Below are 21,710 nucleotides of genomic sequence, written 5' to 3'. Positions count from 1 at the left end.
ATAAGATTATATTCAGCTACAACTGGGGTCGGGCCATAAAATAAACTTTTCGGTCTACCAGCCATTGTGGCAGGTAGATTTTTAAATCTATTAAAAAAAAGTATTACTGGTAAGAAGTAATGTGGTATGTTGTAGTAACGTCACTAGTCATGTTTGTGCCTGTGGGATTTGAGTCTGACTAGAAAGTGTTTTCTTCCATAGCAGTTGAAATTCAAACATGGAAAAACAACCTAGCTTGTGAACAAAACAATGTAAATAGCCAAAGAAACATAAGGACTAAGTCTCTTTTGCTTCAAGTAAATTAGCACTTCTAAAAATGAATCTTTCACTCAGCTCTTCACGTGCGCACAGCCCCCAGCCAGGCGGTGTTGCTGCGTGAGGTGCGATAGGATTCGTAGTTATTTGACTTGGTGAGATACATTTTACGAGCTATGAAACAAAACAGCAGAAATACTTTGAAAACAGCAGTTACATATTGGGATATTATTTTTGGCTATCGTATCGCAAAATTATTTTTGCTCAAGTTGGCTGTACCTGCACCAAAAACTCCAGTATTTTTCATTCATAGCTTGTTCTACATCTAGTTTTTAAATAGGAAGCCCATTTGTTTTCAGCACTTATTTCAATGACTGATCAACTTGTTTTCTCATGGCTCTCTCTTCTCCCTCTGCAGCAGACATATGGTGAGCAATATGTTTGGACCATGGAATCACAATGAAATTAGTGTTGAATCGCAATAGAAATCGTATCGTGAGGTCCCTGGCAATTCCCAGCCCTAGTGTGTTTTAACAAACAGGTATCCATTGGTCTTAAAGGCTATCCTCACACACCTGTTCTCTATGGAAGCAGATGGTGTTTGTGTCCAATTCTATTTAGGCAGCAATGCATCATCCTCTCAGTGAAGGAAACTCCTTAAGAATCAACAAACAAACACAGGGGTACTCTGGTTTACGTACAGTGCCATGTAAAGCACCTCAGACCCAGACTGACAAATGCTGTTATACTGCAGCAACAAGCTTTGTATTGAAAATGCCTTGAGCTCATTCTACTGCATGCAGTAAACACTCTGATCACTGATCAGATCATTGTTAAGTACATTTACATTTAAGTCATTTAGCAGACGCTCTTATCCAGAGCGACTTACAAATTGGAAAGTTCATACATATTCATCCTGGTCCCCCCGTGGGGAATGAACCCACAACCCTGGCGTTGCAAGCGCCATGCTCTACCAACTGAGCCACACGAGCCATCCAGATAAGTGTTTTGTGTGTGCGCATGTGTTCAAGAGATTGTGTGTGTGCATTTCCTTTTGATTCTCGATGTCTCACCACAAGAGAGATGTCTGGCAACAGGCTGGATGGTGGCGGGCAACGTGTGTGTGTGGTCTGACTTGCTCATATCCAGCGATGGGTCTCTTCCACTTGTTGGCGCAAAACTGTTTTACACAGCCTAATGCTATGGAAATGCTTGAGTTGAGTAGTGCTATTCACTGCTAATTTTGCACATCTGTCCAGTAACCTCTTTACAAACCGCACAGAGGAGTAATTTACTACTGGCTCATTATCTATAGGGCACTAAAAGCCTAGCCAGGCGGAAATCTACTTTCCTCTGGTTAGGCTTTAAAGATCCTATCACGCTATCTTAGACATATAGGCTGTGAGAACTGGCTAGAACCTGTTCTCATTTGTTTTCTTTTTCTAAGGAAGTGGAGCCAATTACCCCTTATCTCTTTTATAAGCTTTCCTCCCCCTTGGAGGGGTAAGCAGCTCTTTGTGTAGATTAAGTATGTAAAGACTGTGATTGTAAAATCTTTGAGATCCACTCCGGTATATCCTGAGTTCCTTTCCTGTATGTCCTGGAAGTTACTCTCCGGGTTCTTCCTGAGGGAGTGATCTTCCTTGCAGTTGCTCAAATAAACGTCTTTATTATTGATAAATTAGTTCTGCCTGATTCTGAGGTGTGTCTGTCTCCACAGGGGGCCCAGGAGCGCATCGACAGCCTGCGGCGAGCGGGCGTCATCCACGAGAAGCAGCCCGTGGTCTCTGTGGAGAACTTCATCGCCGAGCTTTTCCCCGACAAGTAAGCACAGCAGGAGAAAATACCCCTTAAATCTCAAATCCCCTGTACACACATTTCACACACATGCATTTCATACACTCACTTTCATACACCCTCATTCACGCACGCATACACACACACACACCCTCTCGCACTCACTCATTTCACTGTACACACTCCCAGCATTCCACACACACACACACACATCGCCAGCTGCCTCCTATGTAAGAACGTGTTCGAATGACCAAGTTAGCTTTTTTCTATTTTTAATCTCCCTTGTTACACACTTGTGCAACTCTCTCAAACAGCCTGCTTATCTTCCCTCGTATGTACCATTGGGTCCAAAAACCTCATCATAGATAATGAATGCTGTTTCGTAAGCTTTCCCATTATCCCTTTTAAAATGGATTATAATTTTGGAATGATTTGAAATTAATGTTTACGCCAAGGATTATATCAATCGATGAGTAATGAGAAGGAAATGATACATTTTTCATATTTGAATATTCTTTGTGTGCACCTCCTATTAATTATCTTTACTTTATTTAAGCTGTAATTGTTTTTCTTTCTGAAATGCTGATTCTTACCTCTTCCAAGAGCATTTCATTTGTTTAATTAAAATATCAAAGATGATGTTTAAGATGATAGATTTACAGAAAATGTGTATATATATTAACCTTTATTTAAACAGTCACATTGAAATAATACTATTTTACAAGAGAGCCTTGTATACATTTACAAACAAACCCAATACATAAATAAAGCACAACAGCCCTACATAATCAGGGAAAAATAGAACGAGACAATCATTTGTGCCAGGTGTGATATCCCTCTTAAATAGCTCGGGCAAATGTTCCCATTGACCCCGTAAGGCCAGCAGGCTAGTCTTTTCTTCTTTTTTAAATTATAAATTGTATTTTATTTATTGGTGCGTGACTGTTATTGAAAGTTGTATTGTTAATCCTGTTTTGTATTTAACGCCACTTTAAATGTGTACATGACACTGCAACAAAATTTCCCCATGGGGACAATAAAGTAAGTAAGTAAGTAATCATTCCAAATAAAACACACTATAAAACACATACACAACATTAAACAGATTTAAGAAATGCAATGGCATTCTGTAACATAAGTCTCCAATCAATCATTTTAAATGCCTGAAAGTTCCACACAAGGGGCAAAACTAAAAGCAGATTTTCCTAATTCTGTGGCGACTAAAGGGATCTCTGGAGTTATCCATCCCTGAGAACGGGTTTGGTAATTTGTACGTCTAAATTGAATCAATGAAGTAATGTACAGAGGAAGTTTCTGCAAGACTGCTATGTAAGTAAATAAGAGTGCAGCTCTCTTCTTACAGAGGTCCATCCCACATGTTTGTAAATAAGACAATGAGTCCTTAAACTGCCCCCAGTGATAAAATGTATTGCTGAATTGAATACTGAGTCCAATGGTTTCAAAACAGAGGCTGCCGCGTGCATATAAATGTCACCATAGTCTATTACAGGGAGCAGCGTTGTTTAAACAGAGGCAGGATTTATTTCTATATAATAAAAAATAATAGATTTCAGCTTCTTTGTAAAGTTTTCAATGTGTGTTTCAAAAGACAATTCATCATCATTCCAGATACCCAAGTACTGAGTGAAAAACTTGCTCCATTTGAAGTCCAAATACGCAACTCCTCAGGATCAACATTACGAGACCTAGAGAACAGAATAAACTTGGTTTTATTTGCAGTTAACAGTCATTTAAGCTCAGTAAGGGATTTTTGGGGGGATTGAGTCGGAATCATGCTGAAGGTCACAAATGGCCTGCTGACCTGAAGAGGCACAGGAATAAATAACTGTCATCTGCGTAGAGATGAATGTTACAGGTGTTAACAGTATATTCAATGTCATTTATATACAACGTGAACAACAATGACCCCAAAGTCGAACACTGGGGTACCCCTTTTAAGGACTAAGAAATGTGGCTTTAACTATCATAACAGCCTGTAGTCTATATAACAAAGCAGTCAGACTGCATTTGACAATTCCGTGGCATATCATATATGGTTACATTATGCTACGTATGTATTGCATTTTTTAAATTTTATTATTATCAATCTGGAACTTTACTAATAATACATTTTTGAAAATGCGTTTTTCTTGAAACCCTTCTACCATTTTTTTGTTTTATTAGTCTGCATTTATTTGATACAGTACCACAAAATCGCAATTTTAAGATATAGACTATTGCTTTCAGGCCAAAATCGGTCAACTGATTGTGACTTCAATACCCAAGCTTCCCTTTTCTCTCGCCCCACATTTGGAAGATACTGAGCTAGGGTGTGGTGCACTCTGGCAGGGTCGAAGAGCATGAGCCTTGACAGACTTTTTCAGAAATCAGATAAAAACCCAATGTCCCCAGAAGGCTCTACTAATCTAACATACCTCACCTCACCTTGCTACATGTGTCAAAACTCCCATTTCCCCCTCAGAAAATCAACTGTGAGACCTGTGCAGTTAAGCTAGACTGCTGATCTCCCCACAAGGCCAGTAATGTGCTTTAGGGCATTAAAACAGATGAGCTCTTCTGACCTCGACCTTGAATGCCTTTACCTTTTTATCACCAAGTAGCAGAGTGGCTCAACCTCCCTGAGGGCTTCCTCAAATGAACAGAATGTTGCATTCCAAGCTAAGTACCAGAATGTTGCATTCCAAGCTAAGTACCAGAATGTTGCATTCCAAGCTAAGTACCAGAATGTTGCATTCCAAGCTAAGTACCAGAATGTTGCATTCCAAGCTAAGTACCAGAATGTTGCATTCCAAGCTAAGTACCGGAATGTTGCATTCCAAGCCAAGTACCGGAATGTTGCATTCCAAGCCAAGTACCGGAATGTTGCATTCCAAGCCAAGTACCGGAATGTTGCATTCCAAGCCAAGTACCGGAATGTTGCCTTCCAAGCCAAGGACCGGAATGTTGCCTTCCAAGCCAAGGACCGGAATGTTGCATTCCAAGCCAAGGACCGGAATGTTGCATTCCAAGCCAAGGACCGGAATGTTGCATTCCAAGCCAAGGACCGGAATGTTGCATTCCAAGCCAAGGACCGGAATGTTGCATTCCAAGCCAAGGACCGGAATGTTGCATTCCAAGCCAAGGACCGGAATGTTGCATTCCAAGCCAAGGACCGGAATGTTGCATTCCAAGCCAAGGACCGGAATGTTGCATTCCAAGCCAAGGACCGGAATGTTGCATTCCAAGCCAAGGACCGGAATGTTGCATTCCAAGCCAAGGACCGGAATGTTGCATTCCAAGCCAAGGACCGGAATGTTGCATTCCAAGCCAAGGACCGGAATGTTGCATTCCAAGCCAAGGACCGGAATGTTGCATTCCAAGCCAAGGACCGGAATGTTGCATTCCAAGCCAAGGACCGGAATGTTGCATTCCAAGCCAAGGACCGGAATGTTGCATTCCAAGCCAAGGACCGGAATGTTGCATTCCAAGCCAAGGACCGGAATGTTGCATTCCAAGCCAAGGACCGGAATGTTGCATTCCAAGCCAAGGACCGGAATGTTGCATTCCAAGCCAAGGACCGGAATGTTGCATTCCAAGCCAAGGACCGGAATGTTGCATTCCAAGCCAAGGATAAAATGGCTGTGTTTACACAGGCAACCAAATTCAGATATTTTGCCCAATTATTTGCAAAAGCGCTAATCTGATTGGTCGAAAGACCAATTAGTGGAAAAAGATCAGAATTGGGTTGCCTGTGTAAACGCAGCCTTTATAGCTTAGACCAGCTCCCAGTCGTTTTAGACTCCGCTAGAATAAGGGCCAATGAACCGAATAAGATTGTCATCACAAGGGTAGAATACTATATGGAGGAGCATGGACAGTTAATAAGACCAGGGTTGTGTTCATGTTGTCAGTCGAGCAGGTGAAGGTGTGGCTGTTAGTTGTATCAGGTATGTTATTGCTAGTCTGGAATATCCTCTCTAGCATCCAGTATTCGGTGCTGCTCACTGCCTTGCTTTGTCAGAGGGTTGCAATTGATGGACCATAATATTTAGTTAATGGTTCCCCCCTCCCTTCCCTACTACTTCCTGTCAACCTAAATCCAAAAGTGTGATTTGCTCATTGTCTGCTTATTGGTTAGTTTCACTCTTGTCATGATCTGTCTTGCCTGCATTGTGATGCATACGCCATGCTTAAAGGTGCAATGTGTAGAAATTGCTCTACCATTTCCTGGTTGCAAGAATTCTAAGTTTGTCTAATTTCAGTTTGACACAACAAGCAAGTATAGTGTAGATTATCATTGTGCCATCTAAACCTCTGTGAAATATATTTTCCAGTATTTTTTCAATTGTTTGAAGCTGGTGTAAAAGATGCAAAAACTTCACTTAAGAACTAAGTGTAGAAATAATACACATACAGACTTGCTTTCAATGAGAATGACAGATCTACACTCAGTTTATTAGGTACATCGCCCCGTTCACACACATGGTTTGTTCCTACAGACAGTAAGTCGCCTGGCCGTGGCTTGCTATATAAAGCAGGCTGACAGGCATTCAGTTACTGTTCCATTGAACGTTAGGTCACTTGTTTTGCCTATTCTAAGTGACTGAGCGTGGTATGATCGTCTGCTAGGCGCGCTAGTTCCAGTATCTCAGAAACGGCCGGCCTCCTGGGCTTTTCATGCGTGACCGTGTCTAGCATTTACAGAGAATGGTTCAACAAACAACATCCAGTCAGCAGCAGTCTTGTGGGTGAAAACAGCTCATTGATGAGATGTCGAAGGAGAAAAGCAAGAATCGTGCAAACTAACAGGCGGGCCACATCCGGGCAAATAATGGCACAGTACAACTGGTGTGTAGAACGGCATCTCGGAACGCACAACATGTCTTTGTCACGGATGTGCTATTGCAGCAGAAGACCAAACCCGGTGTTCTGTTTCATCAGAAAAACAAGAAGCGCGATCACCAACACTGGACAATTGAGGTGTGGGAAAAACATTGCCTGGTCAGACGGATCCCGGGTTCCTGTTGTGTCATGCTGATGGCAGTGTCAGGATTTGGCGTAAGCAGCATGAGTCCATGGCCCCATCTTGCCTGGTGTCAACGGTACAGGCTGGTGGCAGTCGTGTAATTGTGTGTGGAATGTTCTCCTGGTACACGATAGGTCCCTTGATACCATTTGAGCAACGCTTTCATTCCCCAACTAATTCAGGCTGTTCTGGAGGCAAAGGGGGTTCCGACCCTGTACTAGATGGGTGTGCCTAATAAAAAGTTGCATATTGCAGCTTTAACAGTGCTGTTATTCTGTGACCTTCCAGATGGTTTGACATTGGCTGTCTAATCCTGGAGGATCCTGGAGCTGGCATTCACATTGAGACCTTCACTCAGGCTACGCCACTGGCCTTGGAGCACGTCCAGCAGGTAGGAGCTCACAGCTGCCAGTACTGCACCCTCATGTTAACAGTACAGTTTGCCCCACAACACAATGATGCTCAATTAATGACATATATTTACTGTATCTCTTAATGTGGTTGCATGTGTTATCGATGTTAGATTGCTGTTAGCACTCAATGTTAGCACATACCATACACTTGTGTCTATTGAAAAAGTCAAATGGATCTTTGGGGGGCAGTTTTAGTCTTTCCCTCTGGATGAAAAGCCATCAGTGTAACGACAGGCTGCTACCCATTGTACCATAAGTGCCGCTTTTCAAAATTCGACCTGTCAAAGCTGTAGCATGGTGTTGATTTGAAATAGAATTTCATCATGTAAACTTAATTGCCTTGATTTAATACTCTGTGAAAATGAGTCTTTCGGTCAATGCTGTGTCACTGGTGAAATTGGAACATTGCTTCAAAGTAAAAGCGTGAAAGGGTTTGAAGGCAAATTGCTTTCCGAATTGTTATAATTTAAGCAGTCTCGAAATATTAAATCATGTTTATTTATTAAATGTGAATTGAGTTGAGTGTAAATTGTTGTTAGTCTACAGAATATGGACTAGACAGTGTAAGGAGAGTGGTTATATGAACAGGTGTTGGTGAAATTAATGCATGTAAATGTCAAGTGATAGTGTTCCTATCTTTCACCTGTCCCCAAAGGCCCAGTCCCTGACCCCGCCGGACTACAGCCTTCGCTGGTCGGGCCTACTGGTGACGGTAGGCGAGGTGCTGGAGCGCAACATACCCAATGTGTCACGCACGGACTGGCACCAGGCCTTCACGGGCATGTCCCGCCGCCAGATGATCCAGAGCGCCGCCAAGGCCCTGGCGGGCATGTACAAGCAGCAGCTTCCACCCAGGACAATGTGAGGTGGCACCATATCCCCCAGCCACCATGTCTTTAAACTGACAACTAGGGGGAGGGAGAACCAGAGAAGGGAAGAGGGGGTTGGGCAGAAGTGGCAGCCGTTTCACCAAATGGGATTCCTACTCTGCTGCTAGCTGTCCGTCCTGATTGGGCAAAAAGCCAAATGCAATTTTCTCGTTATGTTTTATTATTTGTGTGTAGGAAGGTTTTATGGGTTGAAACATTCCGACGTGCCAACTGGATGGAGAGAACGACGGAAATGGATTGTTCCTTCAAAAACAGGAAATCATCATTTATTTCTAAATCAGCTTTTTTCCCCCAGCTAAGGCCCAGAAAGAAATGCCGTTTTAGAGAGCGTAGAAAACTAGCTCATTAAAGTAATGATTGATTATTTGAATTTTGTCGATTGTCCCCCTTTTTATTGAGAAAGTGTTATTTGTGAACCTGAATTTGTTGTTCAACAAATTGTATTCAAGTCATGTAAATCTGTAGAATGCGGTGTTGTATTACTTTTGGATGAACACGCAGGCGATTCGTAAATGGGGAACGATAGTGCTTTGTCTCTTTTTAGAGCAGGGATCTCATTTTGCCAGGTCCGGAGTTCGTCACTGAAAATTTGTTATAGGTCCATTATCATTTCTACACATTTTCGCTTTTGGTATTAGTCATTTTAAAGTGTATTGATTTTGTCAGTACAACTTTTTTTGCAAATATCAGAATTGGGCTGCCTGTATAAACACAGCCATTTACTCAAACCACCTGTGGGCCAGATTGGACCCCCGTATGTTTGACACCGCTGTTTATAGAGAGTATAGCCAGTGCTAGTTGGTGTAGTACGTCAACCACCAACCTACCACTTGGGGGGGGGTATTTTTTCTGTATGAATTACCTGCAGGCTAAATGCTATCTTGAGATCATTGCATGTAACTTAACGTTTATCATTGCATGTAACGTATATTTATGCAAATCTCTCATTGACATCAACTTGGGATTTACGTAAAAGTCCATTTCACACTTAGCCTATGTAACTCAATGGAGGCTTTGGACTGAATGAGCTGTAATGTACCAAGATATCAGGGCCTTAAAATCCATAAGTTGTAATGTTTTGTACTTTTTATTGTTGTATGTATACATGTGTGTGTTAATATAACAATTGTTGTCTGTACATTAACGCTACATAGGTTATTACATGTACACATACTTTACATGTTAGTGGAGGCCAATGATTTTCAAATGGAGAAGGGTGAAATTACATTCTTTGATCTACGAATTGGAATGATTCCTTGGAAGGTGTTTCCTGATTGAAAATGACTTGTCTGGTGATTTATTGGAGCTCAGTTTATCGTAAGTCAATTCTTTAGTTTGTCCAACATTACCATTCTGTTCTATACTGTGTGAACGCACCCCTTGCAAGAAAAACAATTTTTTAAATGTTTTACTCGAGTGACAACAGAAGAGTGCAACAAGGAAACACAAAGCTCTATATGACCTCTGGGGTTTTGTTTGGAAGGGAATCCATTTGTTATTTGTTGCTGCTGCCTGAGGCAGTAGTACATTCTGTTGTCCAAAACATGGAAGTCCCATGGTAGTGGGGTGCAACACTACTAGATCAAGAGGTCAGTAAACAACTTTTCTCCAATAGTTATTCAACTACACCAGAGAAATACTAGGACTTTGTCTAACTCTTTGCTTTTTAACTGGTTTTATGTACAAAACGGATTTTCTGTGTTGTGCTTTTCTTGACTCCTAAATGTGCCTTCATGGGGAGAGTAAATATCAATTTTTTTCATACTGGTTTGTCTCTGGTTTGCATGGTTATTTGGCTTCGGTAAGAACTGCCACCTAGTCAATGTCCCCGTCAATATTTAAGAAACTGACACCACACATCTCTGCCTGTCACAACCAGTGTATGCCTCAGGGTAAGATATAAAGATATTGACAGAAACTCTCCACTGAATCGGGCTCCAGAGACACAATTAACCTACGGATCGATGCACCATCGCTGGATTCGCTCTGCTTATTGTACATGGTTTGTAAGGTCAAGAAAATCCTGTGAAAGTCATAGAATTTAAAATGGTCTTTTCCAGGCCTGGAAAAGTTTTGGGAAATGATAAACATCTGAAAAGTAATGGAAATAAAGTAATCTTTTTAGTGTAATGTATTCAGGCACTGTTTAAAAATATTTTATCAACTAAATTAACATATCAGCCAGGATCGGGGTGACATCTGCGTTTGCGCGGATCACCTGCATGTGTGCGAGACGATTGGGCCGTTTCTCAAGGAGAATCACGACAAGAAAGAATCCAGCTTTTGTCAAATTAAGAGTAATTTTTCCAACAATTGTTTACAGACAGATTAATTAACTGTATCCCAATTCCAGTGGGTCAGAAGTTTACATGCACTGAGTTGACTGTGCCTTTAAACAGCTTGGAAAATTCCAGAAAATGATGTCATGGCTTTAGAAGCTTCTGTTAGGCTAATTTACATTATTTGAGTCAATTGGAGGTGTACCTTTTTTAAATGTTTTATTTATTTCACCTTTATTTAACCAGGTAGGCTAGTTGAGAACAAGTTCTCATTTGCAACTGCGACCTGGCCAAGATAAAGCAAAGCAGTTCGACACATACAACAACACAGAGTTACACATGGAATAAACAAACATACAGTCAATAATACAGTAGAAAAGTCTATATACAGTATGCGCAAATGAGGTAGGATAAGGGAGGTAAGGCAATAAATAGGCCATGGTTGCGAAGTAATTACAATATAGCAATTAAACACTGGAATGGTAGATGTGCGGAAGATGAATGTGCAAGTAGAGATACTGGGGTGCAAAGGAGCAAGATAAATAAATAAATACAGTATGGGGATGAGGTAGTTGGATGGGCTATTTACAGATGGGCTATGTACAGGTGCAGTGATCTGTGAGCTGCTCTGGCAGCTGGTGCTTAAAGCTAGTGAGGGAGATATTTCTCCAGCTTCAGTGATTTTTGTAGTTCTTTCCAGTCATTGGCAGCAGAGAACTGGAAGGAAAGGCGGCCAAAGGACGAATTGGCTTTGGGGGTGACTAGTGAGATATACCTGCTGGAGCGTGTGCTACGGATGGGTGCTGCTATGGTGACCAGTGAGCTGAGATAAGGCGGAGCTTTACCTAGCAGAGACTTGTAGATGACCTGGAGCCAGTGGGTTTGGCGACGAGTATGAAGCGAGGGCCAGCCAACGAGAGCGTACAGGTCGCAGTGGTGGGTAGTATGTGGGGCTTTGGTTACAAAACGGATGGCACGGTGACAGACTGCATCCAATTTGTTGAGTAGAGTGTTGGAGGATCGGTAGGATGGTCAGTTTTATGAGTGTATGTTTGGCAGCATGATTGAAGGATGCTTTGTTGTGAAGTAGGAAGCCGATTCTAGATTTAATTTTGGATTGGAGATGCTTAATGTGAGTCTGGAAGGAGAGTTTACAGTCTAACCAGTCATCTAGGTATTTGTAGTTATCCACATATTCTAAGTCAGAACCGTCCAGAGTAGGGATGCTGGATGGGCGGGCAGGTGCGGGCAGTGATCGGTTGAAGAGCATGCATTTAGGTTTTCCTTGAATTTAAGAGCAGTTGGAGACCACGGAAGGAGAGTTGTATGGCATTGAAGCTCGTCTGGAGGTTGGTTAACACAGTGTCCAAAGAAGGGCCAGAGGTATACAGAATGGTGTCGTCTGCGTAGAGGTGGATTATAGAATCACCAGCAGCAAGAGCAACATCATTGATGTATACAGAGAAGAGAGTCGGCCCGAGAATTGAACCCTGTGGCACCCCCATAGAGACTGCCAGAGGTCCAGACAACAGGCCCTCCAATTTGACAAACTGAACTCTATCAGAGAAGTAGTTGGTGAACCAGGCGAGACAATCACTTGAGAAACCAAGGCTGTTGAGTCTGCCAATAAGAATGTGGTGATTGACAGAGTCGAAAGCCTTGGCCAGGTCGATAAATACAGCTGCACAGTAATGTCTCTTATCGATGGCGGTTATGATATCGTTAAGGACCTTGAGCGTGCCTGAGGTGCACCCATGACCAGCTCTGAAACCAGATTGCATAGCGGAGAAGGTATGGTGGGATTCGAAATGGTCGGTAATCTGTTTGATAACTTTGCTTTCGAAGAACTTAGAAAGGCAGGGTAGGATTGATATAGGTCTGTAGCAGTTTGGGTCTACAGTGTATCCCCCTTTGAAGAGGGGGATGACCGCGGTAGCTTTCCAATCTTTGGGAATCTCAGACGATACGAAAGAGAGGTTGAACAGGCTAGTAATAGGGGACGCAACAATTTTGGCAGATAATTTTAGAAAGAGGGTCCAGATTGTCTAGCCTGGCTGATTTGTAGGGGTCCAGATTTTGCCGCTCTTTCAGAACATCAGCTATCTGGATTTGGGTGATTGAGAAATGGGGAGGGTTGGGCGAGTTGCTGTGGGGGGTGGAGGGGTAACCAGGTGGAAAGCATGGCCAGCCGTAGAAAAATGCTTATTGAAATTCTCAATTATAGTGGATTTATCGGTGGTGACAGTGTTTCCTAGCCTCAGTGCAGTGGGCAGCTGGGAGGAAGTGCTCTTATTCTCCATGGACTTTACAGTGTCCCAGAACTTTTTTGAGTTTGTGCTACAGGATGCAAATTTCTGCTTGAAAAAGCTAGCCTTAGCTTTCATAACTGCCTGTGGATATTGGTTCCTAACTTCCCTGAAAAGTTGCATGTCACGGGGGCTATTCAATGCTAATGCAGAACGCCACAGGATGTTTTTGTGCTGGTCAAGGGCAGTCAGTTCTGGAGAGAACCAAGGGCTATATCTGTTCCTGGTTCTACATTTTTTGAATGGGGCATGCTTATTCAAGATGGTGAGGAAGGCACTTTTAAAGAATAACCAGGCATCCTCTACCGACGGGATGAGATCAATATCCTTCCAGGATACCCGGGCCAGGTCGATTAGAAAGGCCTGCTCGCTGAAGTGTTTTAGGGAGCGTTTGACTGTGATGAGGGGTGGTCGTTTGACCGCAGACCCATTACGGATGCAGGAAATGAGTCAGTGATCGCTGAGATCTTGGTTGAAAACAGCAGAGGTGTGTTTGGAGGGCAAGTTGGTTAGGATGATATCTATGAGGGTGCCCGTGTTTACGGATTTGTGGTTATACCTGGTGGGTTCAATGATAATTTGTGTGAGATTGAGGGTATCAAGCTTAGATTGTAGAATGGCCGGGGTGTTAAGCATGTCCCAGTTTAGGTCACCTAGCAGCACGAGCTCTGAAGATAGATGGGGGGCAATCAATTCACATATGGTGACCAGGGCAAAGCAAGGGACAGAGGGTGGTCTATAGCAAGCGGCAACAGTGAGAGACTTGTTTCTGGAAAGGTGGATTTTTAAAAGTAGAAGTTTGAATTGTTTGGGTACAGACCTGGATAATAAGACAGAACTCTGCAGGCTATCTCTGCAGTAGATTGCAACACCTTCCCCTTTGGCAGTTCTATCTTGTCGGAAAATGTTATAGTTAGGGATGGAAATTTCAGGGGTTTTGGTGGTCTTACTAAACCAGGATTCAAACACGGCTAGGACATCCGGGTTGTCAGAGTGTGCTAAAGCAGTGAATAAAACAAATTTAGGGAGGAGGCTTCTAATGCTAACATGCATGAAACCAAGGCTTTTACGGTTACAGAAGTCAACAAATGAGAGGACCTGGGGAGTAGGAATGGAGCTAGGCACTGCAGGGCCTGGATTAACCTCTACATCACAAGAGGAGGAGTAGCATAAGGGTACGGCTAAAGGCTATCAGAACTGGTCGTCTAGTACGTTCTGAACAGAGAGTTAAAGGAGCAGGTTTCTGAGCGCGCTAGAATAGATTCAAGGCATAACGTACAGACAAAGGTATGGTAGGATGTGAGTACATTGGAGGTAAACCTAGGAATTGAGTAATGATGAGAGAGATACTGTCTCTAGAGACGTTTAAACCAGGTGATGTCACCGCATATGTGGGAGGTGTAACTAAATGGTTGGTTAAGGCATATTGAGCAGGGCTAGAGGCTCTACAGTGAAATAAGACAATCACTAACCAGGACAGTAATGGACAAGGCATATTGATATTAGGGAGAGGCATGCGTAGCCGGGTGATCATAGGGATCCAGTGAGTGGTTGGGCTGGCTGGAGACATGGTGATTCAGACAGCTAGCAGGCCGGGGCTAGCAAGCTAGTAGAAGGGCCTTAGAGGCACTTCTCGACGGAGGAAAGTCTGTTTTAGCCTCCACGTGCAGTGACGTCGATAGACCAGTCGTGATGGATTAGTCGGGTCCCGAGTAGCAGAGGGGTCCAAGTCCAATTGGCAAAATAGGTATAGTGGCCCAAGAAATTGGCCGATGGATCTATTCAGCTAACAGTCCAATATGCTCTTGACGGCCGCGGCTAGCAGGCTAGCGGGCCGCGGCTAGCAGATGGGCATTCAGGGTACGTCGCGATGTAGAGGCCAGTTGAGTACCCCCTCGAGCAGATTACGTCGTAGTCCAGTCGTGAAGGATCGGTGGGGTTCCGTGCCCTGTACCGGCAGTAGAAAACTGGCATAAAAAAGCCAGACTACGGTTTGCAACTGCACATGGGGACAAAGATCGTACTTTTTGGAGAAATGTCCTCTGGTCTGATGAAACAAAAATAGAACTGTTTGGCCATAATGACCATCGTTATGTTTGGAGGAAAAAGGGGGAGGCTTGCAAGCCGAAGAACACCATCCCAAACGTGAAGCGCGGGGGTGGCAGCATCATGTTGTGGGGGTCCTTTGCTGCAGGAGGGACTGGTGCACTTCACAAAATAGATGGCATCATGAGGTAGAAAAATGATGTGGATATATTGAAGCAACATCTCAAGACATCAGTCAGGAAGTTAAAGCTTGGTCACAAATGACCCCAAGCATACTTCCAAAGTTGTGGGAAAATGCCTTAATGACAACAAAGTCAAGGTATTGGAGTGGCCATCACAAAGCCCTGACCTTAATCCTATAGAAAATGTGTGGGCAGAACTGAAAAAGCTTGTGCGAGAAAGGATGCCTACAAACCTGACTCAGTTACACCAGCTCTGTCAGGAGGAATGGGCCAATATTCACCCAACTTATTGTGGGAAGCTTGTGGAAGGCTACCTGAAACGTTTGACCCAAGATAAGCATTTTAAAGGCAATGCTACCAAATACTAATTGAGTGTATGTAAACTTCTGACCCACTGGGAATGTGATGAAAGAAATAAAAGCTGAAATAAATCATTCTATCTACTATTATTCTGAAATGTCACATTCTTAAAATAAAGTGGTGATCCTAACTGACCTAAGACAGGGAATTTTTACTAGGATTAAATGTCAGGAATTGTGAAAAACTGAGTTTAAATGTATTTGTCTAAGGTGTATGTAAACTTCCAATTTCAACTGTGTACATGTATCTGCATGAATGCTACAAGTCTGGCCACTGGACTGGTGAGACCTTTCTTTATAGCTTTCTCTTCAGTGAGTTTGCTCGTATCTCTCCTTTGTTATAGTGCTACTAAGTCCCCACTTGGTGTGTAGAACTTCTGTATTTGTTCCATACCAAGTCCCCACTTAGTGGATGACCCAGTGAGGCTACCCACTTCCTCGTGTTCCCATCCCGTCCACATTCAGTTAGGCCAGTTGTTTGTCATAGTCATGAGTTGGAGTGGTTTTGTATACACTGTCCACTGTAATTACATTCTACACCAGGTGTGTGATAGGATCGGCCTCTTAAAGATGTGGATGAAATATTAAAATTTCACGAGTGGTGCGTGTGGCAGAGCATGGAGGGACCTGTGGTTAACATTGCCATGGCAACAAGCCAGAGTCTATTGCGCTTATTGCCAGTCATTGGCTCTGCAGTTCATAAGAATGAGATTCCACTCTCAGCTCTCGACAGTGAATAACAGTCATACTGCAATATAATCCCTATTCAACTAAACCCCAGTGCAACAGATTTCTTGGCTCAGTTTATGTTCTCTCAAGGTTGAATATATTAAGTATACTAAAGAAGTTGCAGAATAGAAGATCCCCCTTGTCTAAGGCAATGGGGATTCCTCACCTATTGTCGAGTGGTCTTAATTGCCTGGCTAATTTCAGTGTAGCTCCCGCTGTAAGACAGAAAACCAATTACTACTCCATTGTGGAAGAAGGCATGTCAAATTAACTATTTCATTCCTCCTCCTCAGGCCCCTTATTGTTCCCCAAGTTCTATTTTTCAATATCCACTCAGGGAGTGCCAGCACTTGGAGGCATTACTTGGGTTCAAATCATTTGTTGTTAAAGTCTTTATGATGCAGCAGTATATTTTTATCAGGGTGTTGTAATTATGCTGTTACAGAATTAACTTCCATTTCTTGAAATCAACTCAGGGAGTTCCTTAGCAGCACTTGAAGACATTGGAGACACTAATTTATAAAGTCTTTATGTAGCAGAATCTTTTCATGATAATTTTATGCTCATGATGCTGTTACGATATTGTCCGGGGTAATTTAGGCCTATCACGTTGACGTGTAGACATTTTCCTTTTTATTTACTGAGATACCCTTCAAATGTTTCTCTATGTATTTGTTCAAGTGCCAGGACCTCAGAGATACAGTGACATTTAGCAATATTCCGAGCACGGAATATGGCAGGATACAGGCTCAGTAGATACTGCTTGGGCCCTCCTGGAACAGTTATGTAACAGTCTACTGCAGCGAAGCCTCAACATTAAGCAAATACACACACACCTCTCGCTGAACACACTCTGTTAAAAATAAATAGATGCCTTCTTATTCTCTTCTAACAGCCGTGCGGGAGTCTAAGTGAAAGCTGTGGAATAGGAATTGAAACCCAAGTGCAGATGTAAACACGATGGGTAATTTACTTGCTGGTTTGAGACCAATAGGGGGGGGGGGGGGGGGGGGTTGTTAACAAGTGGGCTAATCGATTTGATTTCAAAAGTCTTCTTCTCTTGAAAATGAATAAGTTCACTTTCTGGTTTGAGACCAATGGTAGTGGGTTTTGTTAAAGACTAGCTCAACCCCCCCAAAAAAAATTATTTGGTAAAATAAAATAAAAAATGTCATAGATATTAATCAGAAACATTGATTCTAGTGTAAAAGTTACACTACAAAGTGTAAATAGCATAATTTTGGTCATAAAGTCAGTATCTTCCAAAACAGAGATTTGCGAGACTTATGGAAGCTATTACGTTCCTAGATCTATTGGATATTTGAAGTTTTGGTTTTAATTTTGATAATGTCCACTAACACGGGATGGTAACACCTGGGGAGAATTTTCATGCATGGAGAAACAGCTGCACTGATTAGGCTCTTTCCAGTCGTACAGAGCTTATGGACTTTTTTACATAAGACAAGTCGCCAATGTTATATTGAGATAACACCTTGCCCCTTTGCCCTTTATCAAGTGACCACTTGCTAATGTGTTTGATAGTGATCACTTGAGTCTGCCTGTTTTGGGAAAAATTTGAATTGAGACGATGTGCACTTGCATCCCAACTGCCACTTTTCAATATTCCAAAATTCAAAACCCATTCGTTAATATCTTGTGTCCATCCATGACCTCTTTTGTAACATGATTCACTCTGAAACACTGCCAGACACACACTCCACTAATAGATAGTGAGAAGGGTGTAAAAACAGAACGGCACAGAAGCACTTAGCCACTCGCCAGTGACTTGATGAGATGATTTAGCTAACGTGTCCTGCCTGCTCAACGTGCCTGCTAGCTACTAGCTTAATTGACAAACAGAGATGGAACCAGCTAGTGATTTGGGGCACTAATAAACTGGTGTGCTAGTTGAGAGGGTTGTGCTGATCTATTGGGTTTCAAATGTCTTCTTCTCTTGAAAATGAATAACAAATGGAAGTTTACGTGTATTTGAGCAGAGCTTGAACAAAAGCCTGCACACCCACTTTCCAGACTGAGGGTTAACCACATGTTTTATACAGTTGCCCTAACAGGTATTTTACTTTGTGAGGGGGTTAAGTGCCTAGCACAACAACAGGACATGGAACATGGGATCAGAGAGGAGCATCCCAGTGTCAATACCACATTACACATACATTTTCACATACATAACGACGCTGCTAATGGTTGGCCATGGAAATTTGCTTAAAAGTCATGGAGAAGTCATGGAAAAGTCATGAAATTCCATCTGTCAAAATGTGAATGAACCCTGTCCCTTATTTCCATTGCGGTTGCTAGATGTATGTATTGATCGGCTATGAAAAGCCAACTGACATTTACTCCTGATGTGCTGACCTGTTGCACCCTCGACAACCACTGTGATTATTATTATTTGACCCTGCTGGTCATCTATGAACATTTGAACATCTTGGCCATGTTCTGTTATAATCTTCACCCGGCACAGCCAGAAGAGGACTGGCCACCCCTCATAGCCTGGTTCCTCTCTAGGTTTCTTCCTAGGTTCTGGCCTTTCTAGGGAGTTTTCCCTAGCCACTGTGCTTCTACACCTGCATTGCTTGCTGTTTGGTGTTTTAGGCTGGGTTTCTGTACAGCACTTTGAGATATCAGCTGATGTAAGAAGGGCTTTATAAATACATTTGATTAGATTTTTATTTTATGTATTCCTCTCTGTAGCAGCCTTAATCAGAAGCAACCTCTTTTTTTCCTTTCTCCCTGTTTGAGGGAAAGACGATTTTGTCCTTTGTCCTTTATCTATCACCTTCAAATGCTCAAAGATGGCCAGTGTAATGAGGTAACAGGCACACAAACGTATTAGGCTCTTTCTCATGTTCACTGAAACTATCGGTCTCCCAACAAAAGAGACGTTATTCAGTGGATGGACAGGTTTAGTTGACTGTCGACCTTTCAGGCAATTCATCCTTGCGGTGTTAATTTCGCCGTTAGCTAGCCTAGCTGTCCTCCAGACCTGAGTTGGAATTCATTGAGCTTGCCTGGTGCAATGGAACCAATAGAACAGTCACAGAACTGCAAACCCCGCCCATCTGGCATGCCAGACAGGCTAAAGCAAAACACTAAAAGTATTTAAAAGATTTGAAAAAGATTTTAACCCAGATCTGTGCTCCACGTTCGTCCAACACTCGAAGCCAGTTTGTTACAGCTTTCTGTCAGGGCTATGATAGCCTCGCTCGCTCTAGCTAGCAGACATGATGGTTCTGTTGCCGTAATGGTCTATTCCTAAAGGAATCATTCTAACAAGGACCTTATTCAGAAGAACTTGATTAATGCAAATGTAGTTCCTCTGTTGATGGTTCTTATTAGGTTGTAATTGAAAGTATCATGTTTCCAGATGGGAAAAGCTAACCTTGTCTTCATCAAGATAGATGACTGACATAGGAGGTCCATTTGACTAATGGTACTCGTGTGACCAAATGCACTTTGATAACATGCTGAGGTGTCACGCACCAATAATCTTTGGAGGGAGCACAGATGGCCAAATATTTTATTAATTCTGTGTAAAGTAAATGACATCCTATGCAGGGGTGCCATGCACCCCAAAAATCTGAGGGGACACAAAGAACTTGAGGATGGCTGGGTGGGTTGTCCAAAGGTTGTAGAATTTAGAATTTTTCAAACACCTGAAAAAGCGTTTTCCTGCAATCTAGAGGCATAATCATTATCCTTAATTTTATGTAAAAAAGAAAATGCATATTTTTCTGCATATCTAAGCATACCTCTTGAACTATCGGTGTTCTCCTGACCGGTTGGTTATTTTTTTAAGAAACTATACTGAACAAAAATATAAGTGCCTACCCACTGGGGAGCCAGGCCCAGCCAATCAGAATGGGTTTTTCCCCACAAAAGGGCTTTATTACAGACATAATTACTCCTCAGTTTCATCAGCTGTCTGGGTGGCTGGTCTCAGACAATCCCGCAGGTGAAGAAGCCAGATGTGAGATCCTAGGCTGCATGGTTACAAGTGGTTTGCAGTTGTGAGGCCGGTTGGACGTACTGCCAAATGATCTAAAACTACGTTAGAGGCGGTTTATGCTATATAAAAATACATTATCTGTCAACAACTCTGGTGGACATTCCTGCAGTCAGCATGCCAATTGCACGCTCCCTCAAAACTTGAAACATCTGTGGCATTGTGTTATGTGTCATAACTGCACATTTTAGAATGGCCATGTATTGTCCCTAGCACAAGGTGCACCTGTGTAATGATCATGCTGTTTAATCACCTTCATGATATGCCATACCTGTCAGGTGGATAGATTATCTTGGCACTGTCACGAATACTACCGAAGGTGACTCCCCTTCCCGTTCGGGTGGCGCTCGGCGGTCGTCGTCGCCGGTCTACTAGCTGCCACCGATCCCTTTTTCCTTTTCGTTTATGTATGTCTTATCGATTCACCTGCGTTCCCGGTGGTGCTGGGGATTCCCTGGCTGGCCATTCACAATCCTAAGATTTCGTGGAGACAGGGAGCTCTCCAGGGGTGGTCTGATGAGTGTTCAGGCAGGTGTGTAGGAGTTTCCATCGGTGCGACAACGGTGGAGAGTCCAGACCAGGTTTCCACCGTGCGCATTCCCGCTGAATATGCCGATTTGGCAATCGCTTTCAGTAAAAAGAAGGCGACCCAATTACCACCCCATCGACAGGGGGATTGCGTGATAAACCTCCAGGTAAACGCTGCACTCCCCAGGAGTCACGTGTATTCGTTGTCCCAAGAGGAGACGTTGGCTATGGAGACATACATCACGGAGCCTCTGGGACAGGGGTACATTCGGCCCTCCATGTCACCCGCCTCCTCGAGTTTCTTTTTTGTGAAGAAAATGGAAGGCGTTTATGGAGCATCTGGGGGTCTCGGTCAGCCTTACCTCGGGGTATCACCCGGAGAGTAATGGGCAGGTGGAGAGAGTGAACCAGGAGGTGGGTAGGTTTCTGCGGTCGTATTGCCAGGACCGGCCAGGGGAGTGGTCAAGATACATCCCCTGGGCAGAGATTGCCCAGAACTCACTCAGCCACTCCTCTACTAACATGTCACCATTTGAGTGTGTGTTGGGGTACCAGCCGGTTCTGGCACCATGGCATCAGAGCCAGACCGAAGCTCCTGCGGTGGAGGAGTGGGTGCAGCGCTCTAAGGAGACCTGGAGAGCCGTCCAGGAGTCTTTGCGTCAGGCGAGTGGACGGCAGAAGAAGAGCGCTGACCGTCACCGCAGTGAGGCCCCCGTGTTTGCACCGGGGGACAGGGTCTGGCTCTCGACCCGAAACCTGCCCCTCCGCCTGCCCTGCCGGAAGCTGGGTCCGCAGTGTGTAGGGCCATTTAAAGTCCTGAGGAGAATAAACGAGGTGTGTTATCGATTGTTACTTCCTTCGTATTATCGTATTAAC

General features: G+C 43.3%; 1 protein-coding gene across 2 annotated transcripts in view; it reads left to right on the top strand.

Annotated features, from left to right (window-relative positions):
• prrc1 (proline-rich coiled-coil 1) overlaps positions 1-10,148 on the top strand; it is a 38,670-nt gene extending 28,522 nt beyond the window's left edge. For both annotated transcript variants that reach the window (XM_071351300.1, XM_071351301.1), the window contains exons 7-9: positions 1,976-2,079; positions 7,367-7,469; positions 8,147-10,148. In XM_071351300.1, coding sequence (XP_071207401.1) covers positions 1,976-2,079; positions 7,367-7,469; positions 8,147-8,356 — 417 coding nt within the window. In that variant the 3' untranslated portion in view covers positions 8,357-10,148. The remainder of the gene's footprint in view (positions 1-1,975; positions 2,080-7,366; positions 7,470-8,146) is intronic.
• Positions 10,149-21,710: the final 11,562 nt, after the last annotated feature.

The sequence above is a fragment of the Salvelinus alpinus genome, chromosome 18 (genome assembly GCF_045679555.1).
Source record: "Salvelinus alpinus chromosome 18, SLU_Salpinus.1, whole genome shotgun sequence".
Classification (NCBI taxonomy): Eukaryota; Metazoa; Chordata; class Actinopteri; order Salmoniformes; family Salmonidae; genus Salvelinus; species Salvelinus alpinus.
The sequence above is the reverse complement of the archived record's forward strand: the minus strand, read 5'-3'. Positions and strand labels throughout refer to the sequence as shown.